Below are 22,380 nucleotides of genomic sequence, written 5' to 3'. Positions count from 1 at the left end.
GTGATATTTCAAATAATTTATGCGTACATTAACTGTTTTAAGAAATTAAATATGTTTTTTAATTAGTACGTGTTGAATCTACCGTTGGTGATCAAAAACGTAAGCGCCTGTTTTTGACCAGCTGCGCAGGCGTACTATGCTGTGAGCGCGGGGTGGCAAATTTACTAGATCACCAGTATTTGTACAGTTTTTCAGGAAAATATGTACAATTTCTTTACGATTTGGAGGCTTTACGGCGTGTAAAGCGGCCCGGTCTCCTTCGCTCATCGCGTACGTCTCCGTAAGTGTTTGTTTGTTTGTTGTTTTAAAAGAACAATCGTTGATAGCGTGCGTTCTTCGACAATGTGTTCGTAATCCGAATTGAGTTATATATAGGACTATTGAAAAAAACTCAAATTAAACATCACTTGGTTGTTAGGACGTCATGTTTTTTTTAGAAACATACTACACTACCATATTTTAATGTTTTAAATGTAATGCTTTAACATAGACTTCATAACCTATTGACATGTCACGGGAAACGGGGCCGATTCTTTGCGGGCCTATTTTCACAAACTTCTAAATATTTTCAAAACCACAGCTGCTACCAACCTAAAACCATAACAGGCCATATATGAGTAGGGTTGCCACCTTTCAGAAATAAGAAATATGGGACGCGCCCAAAGCTGTACAGGCATAGAAAAAAAGGCATCCCCCAAACTCCTAAAATGCATAGAAATGTATCTATTCATTTATATTCCATATTAGTTCAATACCGAATGCAGCATTTAATTCCCAATTTCAGATCGTTCCATATTTTAAGGGACACGTGGCAACCCTATATATTAGGGTTGTTCCGATAATGTTTTTTTGCTCCCGATCCGATCCCGATCGTTTTAGTTTGAGTATCTGCCTCTCCCGATATTTCCCGATCCGATTGCTTTTTTTTTGCTACCGATTGCAATCAATCCCGATAATTTTTCATGATCATACACATTTTGGCAATGCATTAAGAAAAAAATGAATAAAACTCGGACGAATAAATACATTCAACATACAGTACATAAGTACTGTATTTGTTTATTATGACAATAAATCCTCAAGATGGCATTTACATTATTAACATTCTTTCTGTGAGAGGGATCCACGGATAGAAAGACTTGTGACTTTGTATATTGTGACTAAATATAGCCATCTAGTGTATTTGTTGAGCATTCAGTAAAGGATACTGTAGCCATGCCCAAATGCATGATGGGAAATGGAACCATGACTGTGCGTAGTGCTACCAATTGATATATCTTCTCAGCGTTGGGAAATAAAATAAGGTGTTAAAAAAAGATCAATTGCTACCTTGCTTCCCCACATTGCTTCCTATGATATTTCTAACAGGCATGAAAATCTCTCACCTTTCGGCGAAATTCGCCGTTTTGAAGTCAAAAATGGCGACCTACGTGAATTGCGTAGATCCGAGGAGAAATTCTTTTTGGGAGGAGGAGGGGGGGTCGGGAGGTTTTATTTAATTATTATTATTGTAACGAATCGAGTTATAATGTGGCGAGGGTGTTAGCATGTGCTCCTGAATGCACCTTATGACGTAGAGGGGTGAGGGAGGTGCGGGAGAGCGAGGGACGTGCCTTCCGTGTTTACGTTTGTTCTGGCGGGGGAGATATGTACGTTGGCTGCGGCAGATAGCAGTCGTGTTGTTCAATAAGTTTCCACAAATAAAGAATTTCAATCTGATAAAACGGTTGACTATTATCAACGTTACATTATTATTATCATCATGTGATTAACTTAGTACGTAAACTGAGCACTTAAGAAATCGGTTCTTTAAAAAATGTCACACTTGGACAGTCAGCAAATCCTTCTAGATGCTTCGCTGACGAGAACCAATCATCGGCCCAAGGTGCGTTCCATTATTCCAAACGCGCGCACTCCTTACTGTACATGGAGTGCTCGGAGAGCCTTTGGGTGGCATTGCATAGCTGCGAAAACAAAAAGCAGGCCTTATCCACACCGGGGCAGACCAGAGCGCAGCATACACACTTGCCTGTACAGTATTTGCCAGCAGATTGAATTTGGTGAGAAATGGTTTCAATCGTTTTCACATTTTGCGATATAAAAAAGTTACTGCCATTCGTTGCAGCTTGCGTTGAACACTGCCAGAGCTAGCCAAATCTCCCATGAAAAAAAATAGCTCCCGTTAAATTGGCGTCAAGCTTGTGTATTTAGCGGTAATATAAACGAAGCAGGCTGAGGCTTCTTGTGCGGGAAAATAGTTGCAACAGCATTTGGTTTTAGTCTGCGCTTATATCTAGCCGCTCCGATGAGATCTTTCATTAGTTGTCATCTACTAAAATCCTCAAACGCGGTAGGAGAAAAATGGCGACAACAAAGCCTTGGTTGTTTGGGAAGATTTGCTTGTCTACAGGCATTTTCCCAAACCTTTCTCCTCTTCTTGTCAACAGGAAATTTGTGGAGACTCGCATCACTCTCCTTGTTTCCATTTGACTCGAAATTGCATCCATAAGCAGCACATCGTGGCATTTTACTTCGCGAGTTAAGCCAGTAATACACAGTTGTTGTACACACGCTACACGATTGGAAAAATATCATCTACGTCATCACTCCGCGCCCGCAGAACATGGCGCAAACTATCGGTCAAAATATGCACTAAATATTATAAAATATTTCCATTGATTTAACATTTTATGTGTTTCTAACGACATATTTTAATACAAGAGAACAATTGTGATTTATTAGAGCCTACATGTCTTTAAAATCGAGGATTAAAGCTTTTCAGAAATACAGGGATCCCTCGTTTTTCGCGGTTAATGGGGACCAGAACCCGCTGCAATAAGTGAAAAACGCGAAGTAGCCCCCCCCCCCCCCCCCCCCCCCCATTTTTTTGTGCGTGTTCAATGCATTTATTCAGATTTTACATTGGAAAAAGGATACATATATATGACATGTTTTTTCACTTTTTTCACCAAAGTATCATTTATAAATGGTTTTCAAGCACTTCAAAATGTAAGAATTATGATAAGTTTTAAACATGTTACTGCCCCACCGAATTATTTTTAAACAAGAATAAAGTAGTAAGAAAATGCTTGGCTTTATCAAATGCTTCATAGTGAGTCTACTCAAACCCTCTCAGGCTTTGGTAAACGGTGATTGACACGTGTGCAAAGTTTTTCTTTTTATATATATATTTTTTTGTTTGAAGCAACTTATTTGATTGAATAATAAAGACACAAATGTCCTAGCCAAAATGTGGCCCAAACGCAAAACAACATTACTTCAATGGAAAAATTTGTTTCAATCAAGTAAAATAGTTTTCAAATGCTTTTTTTGTCTCAAATTTATTTTTGCAATCAAAAACATTTTTTTTTTTAAATTGAAGTGACTTTTTGGGGATTAAAAGTATATACTGTATTTTGATTGAAGCAACTTTGTTTTTGATAGAAGTAACTTTGTTTTTTGATTGAATAATAAAAACACGATTGAATAATAAAAACACAAATCTACCTCCATCGTTATTGAGAGAGAAAGAAATTAAGAAAGCTTTAAAACTAAAAGCCACCGGGGAGTCTGTTTTTTTGTTTTTTTTAATATTTATATTTCATTACATAGACATGCCTCGTAGGGAAGGGAGATTGAGGGATAAAAAAAGGAGTTAGATGAGGCTGCTAAAGGCAGTGGATACCTCATCAGCTGGGTGAATAGCAGACCTGGTAAGAACAAGTTTGCAAGGATAGTCGGGTATTAAATACAATTATAAACACAATTACAATGTTATGTTTCTATAAGATTTTATGTCATTGCTTTATTAATCATTAGGTGCTAGAGTTGTTAAGTATGGATAATAATGAAATAATAGTTTTAAGAAAACTGTGCTGTTGGTGGCTCAGTGACCATCTAATGTGGTTTGTTCTCAGATGAACAAGTTGAGGAAGGAAGTTTTGATGCAGAGGTTGAGGGAAGAAAATAGGCAGACTGACTGAGTCAAAGCCAGAAAGTGTTGATGACAGTTTTGATTTCTATTCACTGTTGCCCCCTCCCAATTAAAGTATGTCACAGTCGCAGCCAATAATTATCTAAAGCTGGTTAAAATTGAAGTTATGTTGTTTTAAGGTGTATTAAATACTTGTTCATGTGCTCTTTTTGATCTACGAGCACCCGCCCCTCCACCGGTCTCTGCACGGCCCTGCTGAAATACAGTGTGGGTCGACAGAGCTCAATATTTTGTTGGGGTGTACAGTGTACTGGAACATATTTCCTCCACACCCTTCTCACCTTTTTAACCCCTGACCCATTTTCATGCCTGTTCTAATCATAGGGAGAGGGATTGTAAGGGTTTAGCCAAATAAAAATTAGGCTGCAAAGGCTGCCAAAATTCACTGTACTCATTTTACGCTGCCTTTTATCTTTCTATATAGGTAAAACGGCGCCATTACAGATTGAGCGCGACAATGCGTGAGTGGATCGTGCAGCGCATGCATTAATTGCATTAAATATTTTAACGTGATACATTTTTAATAAAAATTAATTACCGCCGTTATCGGGATGAATATGATAACCCTACCTTAAGCCTAAACTAAAGACTCTGGATGAGTGTAACATATTATGTCTGTAACGTTAAATACAATTAGAAAACGATTTAATTAAAATATATATTAAAAAAAGGCATGGCCGATATTTTTTTGCCGATTCCGATACTTTGAAAAAGACGTGATCGTCTCTACTATATATGAGTCTTCATGAGCAGCGGCATCAACAAATTCAAAGTCTTTCCATTATAAAATCTGGACGTAAAAAAGACTCGACTCTTGGTTAAAAGTAAACTATGAGGCTAGTCAGTTACGAAAATTAGCCGCCTCAATGTGTAAACAAAGAAGAAAATTCCTGTGAATAAATGTTTCGATCACGCATGCATGGTACGAAAAATATAATAGGGATGTCCCGATCGCAAATTTTTGCACCCTAATTTTTAGAATCTGCTGATACCGAATCCCGGTCCGGTACCAAAAAAAGGGTTTTTGTTTTTATTTGAACAAAAGTTCCAAACATGTGACAGTACTGTACTTTTTACAGTACTACTTCCGCTTTTTCCAGGAGTGTTGCGGAGTATAAAATGTATATGTTTTAGTATCTTTTGCTCATCCCATTGTATTTCTGGATTATTTAGTTACTATTTAGCCCTTAAAAAGTATATATATATATATATATATATATATATATATATATATATATATATATATGTATATATTTATAAATAAAAATTAGACCTGAATGATACTGGAAAAATTTAACATTGTGATATATATTGGCATACCTGTCAACACGAGGCGGTTGGCAATCTTACAAATAGTGACGTATGCCCTTACAAATTGGTGACTAATCTTACAATGTTGTATATAGCGTGCAATATGAAACAAAAATAAAACTCAATTTTTAAAATAATATGAATTTATTGGTAATATTGTAACATATAACCTGGTGCAATCAAAGAACATTCAATATCTTCAGCTACATCATTATTACTCAAATTTAAGAGTGACTTTTGTTATAATTGTATGAAGCACTTTTTGCAATTTCTATCATGTCTTTTGATGGCTGCACTCCAGCTCGCAATTCAGTTTGATTTAAAGGTAGTTCGTTAGTGTGTCTAATTATAAATTAAAAAGCTCAATTGATAAAATGAACTTACCGATGCAATGTTTGAGTCAGGGAACATTCCTTTTGCTAATTCCGAGAAGTGATCAGTAATAAAATCTACACTTTCATCACTTTTCATTCTGCAGACTTTATCTTTATTACCAGTGTTGTTAATCTTACTTTTAAAAAGTAATTAATTACAGTTACAAATTACTTCTCTCAAAAAGTAATTGAGTTAGTAACTCAGTTACCTGGATGTAGGAGTAATTAATTACTTGGCAAAACAAATAAACTTTGCCGATTTAGGAGTATTTTAGATAAAAAGTTATTTAAGCTAGGAAGGTTCACTACAACAGAGCCTTTCTGAGAAGCGGCTGTTTATTAACGCCGCCGTCTGTCATTTCGCATGTAGTTCTTTAAGCATGTGATATCCAGGCGTAGATTGTAGGCTGTCGGCTACAGTCAGGAAATATTGGAACCACCTAGCCTAGCGTCACGTTTGCTCTCAGTGTCTGAATTTTCTCGCGTCATTCAACCAACGCAGTAACGCATCCAAACGCACATTGTCTCGTTGCCGAAACGGTGAAAAAATCCGAACGGAGAAAAAAAAAACGTGATGGACGAAAAACGTAGATTTTGAACGTACGGCGTACACATTTAAAAATCACTGCTCACTTGTACAAATTACGCCGAAACCGTACAACTTGACAGGTATGTATTGCCAAGGCTCCACACTTACTTTTTGAATTGGTTGCATATTTGCACCTAATTTTTTCTTAACCCTTTATTGCCAAACGTATCACATTTGATACACCTAAAATTCCTTGATTTTGAGACTAATTCAGAATTTTGACATTTCTTTTTGGGAAAAAAAATGATGGATGAAAGTCAACACATGCATCTGCAGGTTCCATGAGAAAAAAAAAAACAGGATTTAGGACCGGTTATAGATATTAGAGCACTTATTACACATATTTTTTGTTTTAACAAATTTGAAAAAAAGGTTTCATTAGGACCTTATGTTTTAAATTTTGGGATTCTCTGATAATTGCTTCATGTTGCAGGTATTAAATTAACCCTTTAAGGTCCGGGCCTATTTTGTCCGAATTTGCATGTCTTTGATGTTGTCTTTATATTTCAAAGAAAGAATTGTTCACAATGGCCTGGTTGGGTCTGTTTTTTCAGGACACCATAACCGTCATGTCCAAACTGTTGTCACTGACCAATTATATTCAACATTTGGGGCCCCAAAAAAATCTTGAGGTAATTTTTGAGGACATTTTGAATAAATATTATCAACCTTCAAAACGGTTCGTCAAGCACAATTGGTTGTTAGTAGGACACTCACACAACAGCCTCTCGACAACGAAGATTGACGAAACGATGACTACACATTCGTGCCTTTGATTGTAGAGCTACAGCGCCTTCACTTGCCACATCAAATTTACAATTCTGTCAATCACCGTTAACTTTAACTAGCAAACTCCAGCTGCACTGCTGACCAAAAAAAGCTGCAGGAGGAAGAGCGAGAGGCTGTACAAGCATGAAGCATGAAAAACATTAATACATTTTTTAAAATTGAAACCCCAATCCTTTTCACACGATTCCGATCCTCTCATAAACTGCGCGATCGGCCCAATTTCCGATCAAGTCATCAGATCAGGACTTCCCTATCATTTAGCAATAATAGACACGAAAGGATTTGTTTGTTGGGTGGTGAAGAGTTGCTCTCTAAATGACTTGAACTCCTATTTAAAGACCATATGACACGAAAAAAAAAAGTCTTAAATGGCATTATTATGTGAATTAGAATCATATTTTGAGACGATTCGACTATATACAACAATTTAGCAAAGCACAGATGACGAGAAATTAGTCTTTTAATCTGCCGGTTAGCCACGCCTACCATTATAGGGCTTTAGCGTCCCCAACAGGTGGATGACGTCAGCGGTAGACTGGGCTCATCGGTTTTACTATTCAGCCCATTGAGGGGGAACTATTCACAACGAGGAAACGCAACGAAGAGAGCGGCAAAATGTCATTGTTTCAGTCTCTTTACTTCAATATTTTTACAGGATATTCTTTTTATCCAAGTATTTTCCCCAATAGCTATATAAATGGCTTGAGAAGGACCAGTCAGCCCGTCGAGGGGGAACTATTCACAACGAGGAAAACGCGACGAAGAGAGCGGCAAAATGTCATTGTTTCTGTCTCTTTACTGCAATATTTTTACAGGATATTCTTTTTATCCAAGTATTTTCCCCAATTGCTAAATAAATGGCATGGTCATGACAAATAACAGTCTTGTGCTGAATGGAATATGAAATAATAAAAATGCATTTATTCAGGACGACATGGCAAAATTACTCCATAATGGTCAAAACTGGCGACTTCACCTTTACTGTCGCACCTCCCGAACGATATTTTATGACACCTAAATCGGACATATGTCATTTCCCTTCCCCGGCTTCGGAGAATGTAAACAAACCAGAAGGCGTGACAGCTAGCCGACATGCTAACCCGAACCGAGTGATGTTTCAAAGTCTTCGAAGCGGAAAATTACACATAACTATCCTGGATTATTTGACATGACGACCCGGTTGTCGATTGTGTTCGCGGATCGGCAAACCGCCCGGCGGAGAGCAATTTACAGTTCGTTCCCCGCAGGAGGGTGGCTGGAGTTGTTGTGCAGCTAACGTGCTGCTGCTAATGAGCATTAGGAGAGCTTTTTACATGCCTATCAATGATCAAACGTAAGTAGTCCTTCATTTAAAGGAAGTTTGTAGTGTTTACTTTGTAATCGCTGTATTCGTATTTGACATAATACAAAACAAGATGTTTACTCACTTCCTCGTAAGTCCAATGGTCCCACAGTAAATATCCACGGTGAATGGGAACCTTTTGAAACTCCAAAAAGGCGTATATGTCTCTCCCTCATACAGAATGATTTTTCTGCTGCCGTTTGGCTGGCGTGATACGATAAATAAACGTATTAATCCGCAAAATCAGCTGAATCCTTCGTCCTCATACACAACAGTACACTGTAGCGTGAAGAGGACATCTTCTACCGTACACGTCACAGCGCCCTCCTCCTCAATGCAAGACCGAAGCCGGAAGTCACTCATTTTCATGGCGCGGGATTCAAAAAACTAAATAAAAATAGCGATAGCTTCCACACACATCCAAGCGGCCCATATCATTCAGGGGCATAAAATACCGCGTGTATTATGAAATAAACATGCTTTTTCGTGTCACAGGCACTTTAAATGTAGATGTCGTATTGAGCATAACCATGGCGTCTTTTTTTCACAGCAAAGGAATCTGCAACCATGAAGATTGCAGTGGAGGGCTGCTGCCATGGCGAGCTGGACAAGATCTACGAGACTATCGCCTACCTGGAAAAAAAGGAAGGCGTCAAAGTAGACCTGCTGCTTTGCTGTGGCGACTTCCAAGCCGTGCGCAACGAAGGCGACCTCAGATGTATGGCGGTGCCTGCAAAGTACAGAACCATGCAGACCTTTTACAAGTTGGTGCCTTTGCGGTTTTTTTGTTTTGTTTTTTTTTTTAAACTCACGAGTCTATTTCTAACCATCGTTTTTGTTATAGGTACTATTCTGGAGAGAAAAAAGCTCCCATTCTCACCATCTTTATCGGTGGTAACCATGAAGCCTCCAATCACCTGCAGGAGCTCTCGTATGGAGGCTGGGTGGCTCCCAATATATATTATCTGGGTAAGGGATCGTCTGACAATAAGCACAATCTCATTCCAGCTTTGAATTGATTTATAAATTGTTCCTATATGCATACTATACATATTATACTGGGTACAGTGCTAGCCAAAAGTATTGGCACCCCTGCAATTCTGTCAGGAAATGCTCAATTTCTCCCAGAAAATGATTGCAATTACAAATGCTTTGGTCGTAATACACACAAAAGAGAATGACAACAAAATTAAATCATTATCATTTTACGCAAAACTCCAAAAATGGGCCGGACAAAAGTACTGGCACCCTCAGCCTTATACTTGATAGCACAACCTTTAGAAGAAATGACTGCCAACAGCAGCTTCCGGTATCCATCAATGACTTTCTTACAATGCTCAGCTGGAATTTTGGACCATTCTTCTTTGGCCAACTGACCAACTGCTCCAGGTCTCTAAGATTTGAAGGGTGCCTTCTCCAAACTGCCCTTTTCAGATCTCTCCACAGGTGTTCTATGGGATTCAGGTCTGGACTCATTGCTGGCCACTTTAGAATTCTCCAGTGCTTTCTCTCAAACCATTTTCTAGTGCTTTTTGAAGTGTGTATGGGGTAATTGTCCTGCTGGAAGACCCATGACCTCTGAGAGAGACCCAGCTTTCTCACACTGGGCCCTACATTATGCTGCAAAATTTGTTGGTAGTCTTCAGAATTCATAATTCCATGCACACGGTCAAGCAGTCCAGTGCCAGAAGCAGCAAAGCAACCCCAAAACAACAGGGAACCTCCGCCAAGTTTGACTGTGGGGACCATGTTCTTTTCTGAAGGCCTCGTTTTTTTTTTCCTGTAAATTCTATGTTGATACCTTTTCCCAAAAAGCTGTACTTTTGTTTCTTCAAAAAACGTTTTTGGCTTCCTCAGGTAGGTTTTGGCAAACTCCAGCCTGGCTTTTTTATGTCTCTGGGTCAGAAGTGGAGTCTTCCTTTGTATCCTACCATAGAGTCCCTTTTCACTCAGACTTCGACGGATGGTACGGGTTGACACTGTTGTACCCTCGGACTGCAGGACAGCTTGGGCTTGTTTGGATGTTAGTTGAGGTTTTAATCCTCCATCCACATCTCTTCCGTTGAAATCTCTCGTCAATTTTCCTTTTCCGTCCCCATCTAGGGAGGTTAGCCACAGTGCCATGGGCTTTACACTTATTGATGACACTCCACATGATAGACACAGGAACATTCAGGTCTTTGGAGATGGACTTGTAGCCTTGAGATTGAGCCAATGATTCCTCACAATTTTGCTTCTTAAGTCCTTAAAGAGTTCTTTGGTCTTTTCTCCATGCTCAATGTGGTACACACAAGGACAAAGGACAGAGGTTGAGTCAACTTTAATCCATTTTAACTGGCTGCACGTGTGACTGAGTTACTGCCACCACCTGTTATGTGCCACAGGTAAGTAACAGGTCCTGTTAATTACACAAATTAGAGAAACATCACTCATCGCATTTTCACAGGGTGCCATTACTTTTGTCCAACGCATTTTTGGTGTTTTGTGTAAAATGATAATGATTAAAAAAAAATTCCATTCTCTTTTGTGTTTTTTCATTGCAAGCAAAATAAATGAAGATATTAATACCAAATCATTTGTAATTACAATCATTTTCTAAGAGAAATTGAGAATTATCTGACAGAATTGCAGGGGTGTCAATACTTTTGGCCAGCAATGTATGGTTGTAGAGGTAAGAGAGTTAGTGCTGTGTGTTATTTGTTGTTAACATGTTATATTTGATCTAAGTACTTGTACTACAGTCTATGTTTATACGCTTCTCTAGCTTCAAATTTGGGGTGCTTCAGCACCTATAAAATTGAATAGAAATGTGACGGCGAGAAAAATCTCTTTAATTGTTACCTACGTGCCAAATACACAAAAGCGAAGCATAATGTGACTAACGCTTCTCAAGTAAATTTACAGTAACGTTCAAATTCATGTTTGCAGGTTATGCTGGAGTGATTCGCTACAAAGGGATCCGAATTGGCGGCTTGTCTGGTATCTTCAAGTCACATGACTACAGAAAAGGTTAGTTCACTGTTAAAATATATGCCATTTCCTCCTTCATAAAGCAGCCGGTTCATCGGGTGTGTTGGCCCATTGCAGGTCACCATGAATTCCCTCCATACAATCCTGAAACCCTGAGAAGTGTCTATCACGTGCGAAATATTGAGGTGTTTAAACTAAAACAGGTAATCATTTACTCAGACACTGAATGTGTTTGTTCCTTGCACAATGTAGAAATTGAGCGACATGATGTATTGATTAGTCAAAGTTGGTGATTCGTTATCCACTGAAAGTCATGAGATAAATACATCATCAACCTCCACTTAAAGTTTTATTTTAAAAAGAAACACTTCCCATGAAAATTGTCCATTCCCAAACAGATTCGAATGCCCATCGACATTTTTCTGAGCCATGACTGGCCTCGCGGAATCTATCATCATGGGCCCACGGAAGAGCTGCTGCGTAAAAAGAAATTTTTGCGGCACGAGGTTGAGTCCAACTCTCTTGGCAGTCCCGCTGCAGCAGAGCTCCTAGAGCATCTCCAGCCCGGCTATTGGTTCTCAGCACATCTTCACGTCAAGTTTGCTGCCCTGAAGCAACATGAGGTAAGACTGATTGAACCAGCAGCTACTTAAATTGTTACGATTTGTTTTTCATGGGATACTTTACCTCATGGTTACAGTCAAAACCCAACACTGCCCCACGGGCCACAAAGTTCCTGTCTCTGGATAAATGTCTGCCCTATCGAGAATTCTTGCAGGTAAGGCAGTGCTTCTCAATTATAAGTACACGTCTGCATAACGTTGTGTCCTTTTTAATATTAAAGGAAAAACGTAATATAGATGAACTTACAATAAAGTATAACTTTATTAACATTGTTTTCTTTGTAACAGAAAAGACTTAAAGCGCATCACTTTGCCTGAATTAAAAAAAAAAAAAAAAAAGAAGCCACATCCAAACTGTAAAATACACTCAAGGTAGATTTTTTTGACCGTTTAATACTGAAAAATAAAATTTCAATAAAATCAATAAATAATAAATTCAAATTGATTAGAAACATTAACTCATCCAGACAATATGCCGAACAATTTGACCGAAATAACAAAAATTAATACAGGTAGTCCCAAGGTTACAAACGAGTTCCGTGCCTATGCTGGCGATGTAACCCTAGTTTCCGCGAAATTCGGAAATAACCCTTTAAGTACCTAAATACCCCTCGAATATCAAAAAAAGCTAAAAAAGTACCCCCCAAATCTCAAAATAACTATTATAAATATTGAAAATAGTATGTCCTCGCCAAGACGTTGGAGCTACTGTAAGTCCTAGCTAGACAGCTCGCGCTAAGCTCCGAAATGACGATATCAGACGTACGTGTGGTTCCCTGACTTTATTCAGCTGCTCATGACATCAACACTACTTGCAGAATGAAACTAAGATAAAAAATGAAATTAAATCAGTTTCATCTTCAATAACCACGTCCATGTGGTTTGGTGACTTTATTCGGCTAATCATGACATCAACACTTTTAGAATGAAACTAAAATAAAAATGAAATTAAATCTGTTTCATCTTCATGCTGAAGGAAAATAGTCGATTTATCCTTGTTACAGGTTGTTTTATTCTTATAAAGAACAGGAGATGATGACATAGAATTCGGAAATAAAAAAGAACAAAGAATTTACACGGAAAGACAAACAAATACAGACGAGACATCTTGGTACCAGTAGAGAAAAGAAAAAGTGCCCCGGCCTCTCTGCTTGGAGTCTTTTTCTTCCCTCTCGCTTGGGGGCAGGGACTAGCTATTATTTTCCAGATGTGCCGCTACTCGAAGGCATACACTGTCTTATGATGGAGAATGCAATGTCCACTTATGATTATTGTGAATAAATGGAAATATATTCCTACAATACCCAGCGATTTAAATTTGCGTTTATAACTAGCTGCTGATACAGCAATAACAATCCACACAAATGATTAGCATGCATGAGTTAGCGTCCGCACATCATCAAAAGCAATCACATCAACTCGCCCCAAGTATTCGACAACCATTGAAAACGCACAATAAACAGTACAAAAGGTGTTATATACAGCTGTTGCGTCTGTGGATGCTTCACAACAAGTGTGAGCACAGGCTTGCAGCTGTAATTTTTCCCTCCCTCTTTCACTCGGCTGCGCTCTTGTTCGTATGGGATATGTTCTTCTTTGTGTGTACATCCGCTCTTACACGTGTGTGGAAGTACTGCCTGCTCTCTGTTTTCTGTGCCAAAATAAAAGCATGCATCATCACAAAACAAAAGTCAGCATTATTTAAAAAAAAAAAAAAAAAATAGACTGGTAACAAAATGGCGGACGAGACTCTGTCTCGTACGGGTACGTCGTAACTAGGCATGTGCCGGTAGGAGATTTATATTTTTCACAACAAATTTGCAAATTAGAACATCAACATGAATATCATGTTAAAATAAATAACAAAAAAATTAATAACTGAACTATTTTAAATAAAATTGAAATTAATAGAACTTATCGACTAAGCCCACAGCCACAGCTCAAGTTGCACAACACTAAAACAAAAATGATCAAATTGATTTTATGTAAAACACACACCACTAATACTGTTAATATTGATTAGTTGACTATTAATGGAGAGCAAGAGACAGAGCGCGTATTAATGACTTGTATCATTATTTACACTTTATACATACACACACACTCTCAACACAGAAAGTTGCTAGAGAGAAAAAAAACACAGGCTGTGTAATGAATACCGTATGTTATTTTGAACAGATTTTTACAATGGCGAAATAAAATAGTAGGCTAATGGTAGAGAGAAAACTAGTTAGTCGTCTTGGCATGCGAACTACCTACGTTATCTGCCTCGTTACCAAGCGTACGTTATAGTATTTGTTTTACCATCTGTAGACAAGCTAAACACGCTGGAGTGAACTGTCGTAGGTGGCAGGAAATGTTCATGACAGCGTTTATTTACCTTAAATTTTGTGTAAAGTGACGGATGATGGTCACGTAAATGTGAAATCACGTTGGAGGTATTGCTTCCCCTGGCAAGCATGTCGGCTGTCCCTCCTCTTCTAAGCCGCGGCCGTCTTTCTTTTCAGTAGTTGAAGTACTCCCATACTAGCGACTTTGTCTTTTTTGAGGGGGGAAAGGCTCAGATGTAGTGTCACCGACAGATGCAGGACAGAGAAACAACCGCGGGGAGTGGTGTGAGCGGTGCTGCTCCATGCCACGGATTTCTCACTCCATTTTGGGGACATAAAAAATAGCTGGTACCGTACTACGGTATGACGGAAAATTTTAGTGGTTTTGAAACCGTGACGTTTTCATACCACGGTAAACCTTGAAACCGGTAACCGGCACATGCCTCGTCGTTACTTGGGGAATACCCGTAGAACACAAACAACAGTGTCATTGGACAGAGAGACAGTTTTTATTTTTACTGCAGACAGTATCAGCTCCTTTGCTATCTTGTGGGGTTATTTTGCACTGAGCAACTTGGTATGCCACCTTATATGATGCTAACAGTGCTCGCTGGTTTAATGATGTGACACTGACAAAGCGGATCAACTATTCGCAATATTCGGCACATTTTCGCTGAAAACAAAGCAAGCGGCTTATCAATGTGATTGGGGTTTAATGCCTTTCAGTGTCAACTTAATTGATTTGGCTTCCTGCTGTCCGCTGCAAACATTTTTAGACACAGTAAACAGAGTGGTCTTTCCTCGTTTCCCACTGTATTAAAGGCAAAGCCAAACACTACATATGCTTTGTTTATTTCCTTGTCTTCGCTCTTCATATTTCCAGTGCTCTTTGCTGTGTGCTCTTGTTTGGTTCAAAAATACTGTGCCACTGCCACCCACTGAGTGGATATGCAATGACACGGTATTCTAGTACGGCAAAAAAGTATGTGCCCCGAGTTGACATTCGCTCTGTGCCCCATACTATTTGAGAAGTACTGAGGTAAAGGAAATGTTTTTATAGGTGTCTGGCAAGAGACAGTCAGTCTAAATTGACGCCATTACATTTGTTTTAGATTGTGGACTTACCAGAAAGAGTCGGTTCATCTGATGACTTGGAATATGACCCCGAGTGGCTTGCAATACTGAAGGCCACCAATGATCTGCAGAGAACCACCTCTCATCCATGGAACCCTCCAGAGAATAATGGCCTGCATGAACGGTGTGTACTTTTTATGAGCAATTTAACACTTAAGTATTTACGTTGCTAAAACATAGACTTCATAATGATATTGATGGTGCGCTGGGCCGATTAATTGGGGGCCTGCATTGTTGGCGTGGCCGTCAAAGCTGACCAAGTGGAATCAAAGACAAAGAGCTTTTTTTGTTGAAAATTCTTGTGAATAAATGCTTAAATCCCTAAATTCTTTATAGATATGGACGTTAAACAGTCTCGATTCTTGGTTAAAAGCAAAAAAAAAAACAGTGCAGTTAGCATTTATTTTTCGTAAATATGTCGACGAAAAATGCTAGTCTGTTAGTTAATGTGGTGGCCGCCATATGTAAACAGAGCTTTTCCTGTGAAAATTCTGCTTAAATGGCATTTATTTTACGTAAATATGTCGAAGTACGATGGTAGTCTGTTAGTCAATGTGACGGCCGCCTTATGTAAACAGAGCTTTTCCTGTGAAATTTCTTGTGAATAAATGCTTAAATCGCTGAATTCTTTATAGATGTCGACGTAAAACAGTCTTGATTCTTGGTTAAAAGCAAAAAAAAAAACGTGCAGTTAGCATTTATTTTACATAAATATGTCAAGAATTATGGTAGTCTGTTAGACAATGTGGCGGCAGCCTTACAACAAAGAGCTTTTTATGTTGAAAATTCTTGTGAAAAAACGAAAAATATAATAATTACCTTGAATCCTCGAACAAATTACTCCTGAGACAATCGTTCTTGTTTGTATGTGGTACAGCTTTTGTATGTTTTCAACATACATCCGGCGTTGGATTGCTGCTTGTATCGCTGCGACCGACTGCGAATAACTGAAGCGAATTGTGGGATGGCCCCTACTTGAAAGCGTGGCACAGTGAAGGTCGAATCTGACCCGTCAATATCTTTATGAAGTCTATGGCTAAAGATTTATTTACCTGCCTGTTATGAAAATAATAAAATATAAAAATTTAAATGGAATTCAATTTTTTATAGCCAAATATGGCTCATTAGGCTTCTTAAAGAAGAAGCCACAAAGGAATAGGTTCTGTTTAGGAATACCAGTAAATGAAATGGATTTAACCTCTTGATCAAGAAATCATTACAGGGCTTCCCAAGTGCTTCATAAGCCTGGTGGGCCGCCAGTCTCCTCTTTTTAGCCAGGGTTAGGGTTAGGTGCGACAAAAGACAGTATAAAAAAAGTACAGGTAGTCTCCGGTTTACGAACAAGTTCTGTTCATGCGTGGGCAATATAACCCAGATTTCTAAGACTTAATTAATCCTTTAAATACCTCAAAACACTCTCTAAATAAAATTTTAAAAATCATCCAAAAACATTTATCATATGTCATTGTATTTTCCTCGCCAAATTGGAGATAAGTTCTAGCTGGAAATGTCGAGCTAAGCTCCGAAATGACTATGTCGGACGTCCGTGTGGTTTGCTGACTTTATTCAGCTGCTCATGACATCAACACTTGCAGAATGCAACTAAAATAAAAATGAGACTAAGGCAGTTTCATTTTTAATAAAAGGAATTCAAATTTGCGTTTATTACTAACAAAAACGGTTCCTATGCAATATAATCTAACACAACCTCTGGGTTTTCCCTCCATTAGGTGGGACTTTACAGTCTCTGAAGAGGCACTGATGAAGGTGGTAGAGCAGCTCAACGGCGAGCTCGCCATCCCGAACAACTTCATCCGCACCGTGCCGCCCTACGAACCAAGTAGTCCTCACTTTCATGCCGCCCCCAGCTACCTCGCCAACCCCCAGACCACAGAGTTGTGCACCATCCTGGGCCTCACGGATCTCTACACCCAAGCGGGCCAGGTCGGCGCCACAAGCGGCCCTCAGGATAGCCGTGTCGAGGAGGAAGATGACTTTCAGAGCGGTGACGAGCCTAGCGAGTACCCAACTGACATTTCGAGCGCGTCAAACTCATTTAATCCTGACGAGATTAACATAGAAGATGAGTGGGAAGAGGAGGAAGGTGAAGAACATACCGAAAGCAACACCCATTCAAAACCGTCCAGCGGTAGCACCCACACACCCAAAACCATGGTCCTGCCCCCGCCCAAATCCCAAGTATCACCCATTGTTATGCCCCCTCTCCTGGATTTGCCTCCCCACTGCCAGTCGACACCCACAGTCCCTCGACTTCCTCCAAGTGACAATGACGTGGAAAGTGGTGAGCGCTTTCTTAAACGGACTAGCGAAGAAGCAGGTGATCCAGGGAGCCAGACTACGACACCGCGGATCAAGCGCCGGAACCAAATAATCTACGCCACAGTGGACGACGAGTGTGACGAATAGCCGAGAAAAGTTTTTTTTTTTAATGTTTAAATTTCCTCCTTTCAGTTCTAAATGGAGACAAAATACAGGGAAATTGTTTTCCTTTTTTAAAAAAAAGATTTCAATTACGATTTTAGAAACACAAATTTTCTTTATTTTTTTTTTTTTTGTAAATGTGATTTGAAGACAACAAAAATGGAGATTAAAATTATGTATCTTCTAAACATGACTTTCAGTCTTGTTAATTCCCAACACATTGATTTTATACTTTTCAATTATTTCAAGTCCTTTTCTATTAAAAGCAGTACCAAAAAAAATACAATTACAGGTAGTCCCTGGGTTACGACGTATCCGAGTTACGTGATTTGACTTTATGACGCCGGAGTCTTTTTTTTTTTTCTTTTTTTTTTTTTTATGTTGACTTTTGGTTTGTGATGCATGCTTTTATCTTGGTGCAGGAAGTTTAGAGCAGACACTACTAATGGCACATAAGAACCAGGGTTTCCCCTACATATCAACGATTGTGGCGTACCGCCACGCCAAAATAAAAATCGCCACGCCTTGCAAATGAGATGTTTTTTTTTTTTTTAAAGATAAATTCTAATTTATAATTTGTATAATTTAACAATACGTCTATTTATTTACACACTATTTGCTAAAAGTCGTCTGAAATAGCACATCAAATACAAATTGTTCCTTTACATGTTTTAGTTTGAAAATCGCATCGGTTCTATTGCAAGCGTGAGTTTGATTATGTTTGTGCAAAGTCAGGAGAAAAATCCACAGAAACGTATTTTGAGTTAATGAATGTAATTCATTAAAACGAATGACCTTAATATTGACATTGACATGACGTTTAGGTTCTTTTTGGCGTGTGTTTTACCCAAATCGTCGCGTCCTAGCATAGCATTTGTTCGTTGCTGATGTCACTGGTTGTAATTTCGGATGAGTATTTTGAAGTACGTATTTAGAAAAGATTTAAGTTTTGTCAATGGATGAAGGTCCGTTAACAGAAGGACTATTATTGTTGGGGGAATGTTGTGCATTCATTCATTCATCATTCATTTTCCATGCTGCTTTTTCCTCACAAGGGTCGCGGATGTGCTGGAGCCTATCCCAGCTAACTACGGGCAGAAGGCATGGTACACCCTGAACTGGTTGCCAGCCAGTGACAGGTCACGATGAAAGATACAACCATTCATGCACGCACTCATATCTACGGACAATTTAGAGCAGACGTGTCCAAAGTCCGGCCCGGGGGCCAAATGCGGCCCGTGGTCAAACTACATCTAGCCCACAGCCTCTGTCATAAAACCCATAACGTCTGGCCCGCACATAGACTAAACTGAGCAGCATATGAAGTAGTTTACACTAAATGCTGTTCGTTTATCTACTAGAGGGCAGCTGCACTCTGAGTGACGCTTTACCCCAATTTTTCTTAAATGGCAACAATAAACAAAAAGAGGAAAGTTGACTGGGAGGGCCGGCGCTTCAAGGGTAGGTGGAAATTGGACTATTTCTTCACTGAAATACGCAACAACTGTTTCTGCCTCATTTGCCAGGAGACAGTGGCTGTTTTTAAAGAGTTCAATGTCAAGCGATATCACCAAACGAGACACGCTGACATGTACGACAAGATTGCAGGGAAGGAACGCTACGACAAATTGAAGCAACTTGAACTTGAAAAAAAGGTTAAGTGAATCTTCAATTGCATGTGATATGCATGTTTCAAATGAACCAAAACACATGCTTAATACTTGAAATTATAATAAAAAAGCAAATGTGAAACAGAATGGCTTGCTAAAATTTGTTTAGATTTATATTGTTGTTGTACGTAAAGAACCTCAGCCAAGGTCGGCCCCTCACATTTTTACCACACCAAATCTGGCCCCCTTTGCAAAAAGTTTGGACACCCCTGATTTAGAGTGTTCAATCAGCCTATCATGCATGTTTTTGGGATGTGGGAGGAAACCGGAGGAAACCCACGCAGGCACGGGGAGAAACTGCAAACTCCACACAGGAACCCTTCATCTCAGAACTGTGAGGCAGATGTGCTAACCACTCAGCCCCTCACACAGATTGTTGTGCATATTAGGGCTAAAGAAAAAAAAAAAAACAGATGTAAGTCATATATTGCTACCGGTACAAGGAAAAACAGTCATATTATTAAGTAGGGGTAATGTAGCTGTAATCAGCTACGCATTTTACCTACATATACCTTAGCTGAGAGCTATGACCAAGCATAAGTATAAATCCTATTGATTATAATTTTATGTAGATGAGGCAAAATATTAAGGATTTCCTTATTTGTTAAACCGATGACAAATCAAGATGCTTTCAATATTGTTGATTTCAACAGAGAAAGCAATGCGCTACGTGAAGTACGTTGCTGCTTATTCAGCTACATTAGCTCCATGTAATACAATTTTTATTCTCATACTATTAATTCGACATTCATTCTCGGAGTAATAGTTCGACTTTTTTTTCTCTTGCATCATCCGCAGTGGTATGAAAAAGTATCTGAACCAGGGGCGGACTGGGACAAAAAGCAGCCCTGGACTTTGACTCAGTCCAGCCCATAAGAATCGCTGTATGAAGGAAAACACAGACCCTCTAGGGGAGTCCGGGGGCATGCCCCCCGGGAGAATTTTTTTTAAATACATTTTATTGTAAAATGCATCAATTTCGTGCACTTTGGGAGAAAAATGAAGCGGCTATGAAGAACTACACATTGCATTATTATACATTTTAACTTGAATACTCACTGAGAAATTAACAGCACAGTCCAGGTCTCAATGTAGAACCAGGGGTGAAAGTGGGCCAGAACGGTCAGGAACGCAGTTCTGGTATAAGATTCAGTGCCAGAATGCAGTTCCGGTATAAGATTCAGGACCGGAATGCTGTTCCGGTACACAGTGCTTCGATTCCGAAAATATGACGGCAACTGTCAAAACGCTATGTAAAGAAAAAAAACTGCAAAGCTGCCACACAGTCACAGATCTCTAAGAAAAAAAACAATCTATCCAAAGAATCCATCAGATTTACACAAGCGTCAACAACAACCATAATAAAGTGCTTGTGTAGCCTCACCCGTTGCCACCAATATTTATTATTTATTTAATTCTACGGACGGCACGAAGGTTACACCATGCAATTATCCGAGTCTGACGATGATGAGTCACGTCAATGTGCGAATGCACACAGCAAAGCAAAACACCTGGACTCATTTATCCGTTCAATTGGCTGACATACTGACATGTGATCAGCAGAGATAGTTAGCTGTGATTGGTTCAAATGTGTGTGGAACAGCAAAAAAAAAAAAAAAAAGGTTGAATTGATGCGACAAAAAAATGGCAATGCAACATATAATGGATTAAATCTTTAAGAGCAACGAAAGAGTTCAGGAGGCTTGTTTATCCTATTTACCGGATTTTTCGGACTATAAGTCACTGTTTTTTTCATAGTTTGGCTGGGGGGGGGCGACTTTTACTCTGGAGCGACTTATGTCAGAAATAATTAACACATTATATCGTTTCACATGTTATTTTGGTGTTTTGGAGTGACACTGATGGTTTGGTAAACTTGTTAGCATGTTCTTTATGCTATAGTTATCTGAAAAACTCTTAATAGCAATGTTACGTTAACATACTGGCTACGATCACATTTTGTTGTTCATGCAGCATGTTACATTATCATACTGTACTGTACTTATTCAGCATGTTGTTCTCTTGTAAATATTTTTATTATTATTTAAAGTATTTTTATTTTAAATTGCCTTTCAAGATGAAATATCTGTTCTATGTGTTGGATTTTATCAAGTAAATTTCCCCAAAAAATGCGACTTATACAGGGTGACCCAAAAAAAAGTTTACACTGCCATAATACAACTTAAATGCCATTTTTATTCAGCTTAGAATTAGAATTGAATCACAAATTATACATTATTGTAAAGAACATGTACAGTACACTCTATTTTTCAATGTGTCCTCCCTTAAGTGTCACAACAGCCTCCAGGCGCCTGCGGAACGCTTCTTTATGTAGGATGCTGTCATCTTTTCCCAAGATCTAACAATGGACCTCTCCAAGGCTGCCACAGAAGTTTGTGGCTTCTTACAGGCACTGTCCTCCACAGTTGCCCATATGCTATAATCCAGGGGATTGAGATCTGGACTCTGGGGTGGCCACATATCACCTTGTCAATCAACTTTTTGGTCCGCACAGATCGGCACTTCCAGACCCAGGTTTTCGTGAGGCTGTTCCAGTATCTTTCAGCTTCTTTTTAACTTTGTAGACTGCACATCTGGATATTCTCAGATTTGCTGCAATCTCAGTAGGTGTCAGACCGGCACGCAGCAATTCAGGTACAGCTAAAGTTTTCTTCATTTTCAGCAGATGCACAGGAATTGTAGAGACGAGAGATTACCAGCTGCATTGAGTGACCTTAATGAATCACTTAAGCATGACAACCTATTTAGATATGTTTCAATGGCTTTTAAACAAGCATTCAACTGAGTGTAA

At 39.0% G+C, this 22,380-nt stretch overlaps 1 protein-coding gene across 2 annotated transcripts; it reads left to right on the top strand.

The window, feature by feature from the left end:
• The first annotated feature begins 124 nt into the window (after positions 1 to 124).
• Positions 125 to 18,088, top strand: dbr1 (debranching RNA lariats 1). 2 transcript variants are annotated; one of them, XM_057851414.1, is made up of 9 exons: positions 125 to 280; positions 8,950 to 9,163; positions 9,244 to 9,368; positions 11,328 to 11,408; positions 11,487 to 11,572; positions 11,768 to 11,992; positions 12,070 to 12,147; positions 15,435 to 15,580; positions 17,187 to 18,088. In XM_057851414.1, the coding sequence occupies exons 2-9, from the start codon at positions 8,967 to 8,969 to the stop codon at positions 17,881 to 17,883; spliced, it is 1,635 nt and encodes a 544-aa protein (XP_057707397.1). In that variant the 5' UTR covers positions 125 to 280; positions 8,950 to 8,966; the 3' UTR covers positions 17,884 to 18,088. The 2 variants fall into 2 exon arrangements, with proteins under 2 accessions (XP_057707397.1, XP_057707399.1); XM_057851416.1 differs by having other exon boundaries at positions 140 to 270.
• The last annotated feature ends 4,292 nt before the right edge of the window (positions 18,089 to 22,380 follow it).

Source organism: Corythoichthys intestinalis, chromosome 12 (assembly GCF_030265065.1).
Source record: "Corythoichthys intestinalis isolate RoL2023-P3 chromosome 12, ASM3026506v1, whole genome shotgun sequence".
Lineage (NCBI taxonomy): Eukaryota > Metazoa > Chordata > Actinopteri > Syngnathiformes > Syngnathidae > Corythoichthys > Corythoichthys intestinalis.
This window is presented reverse-complemented; position numbering and strand designations above follow the sequence as displayed.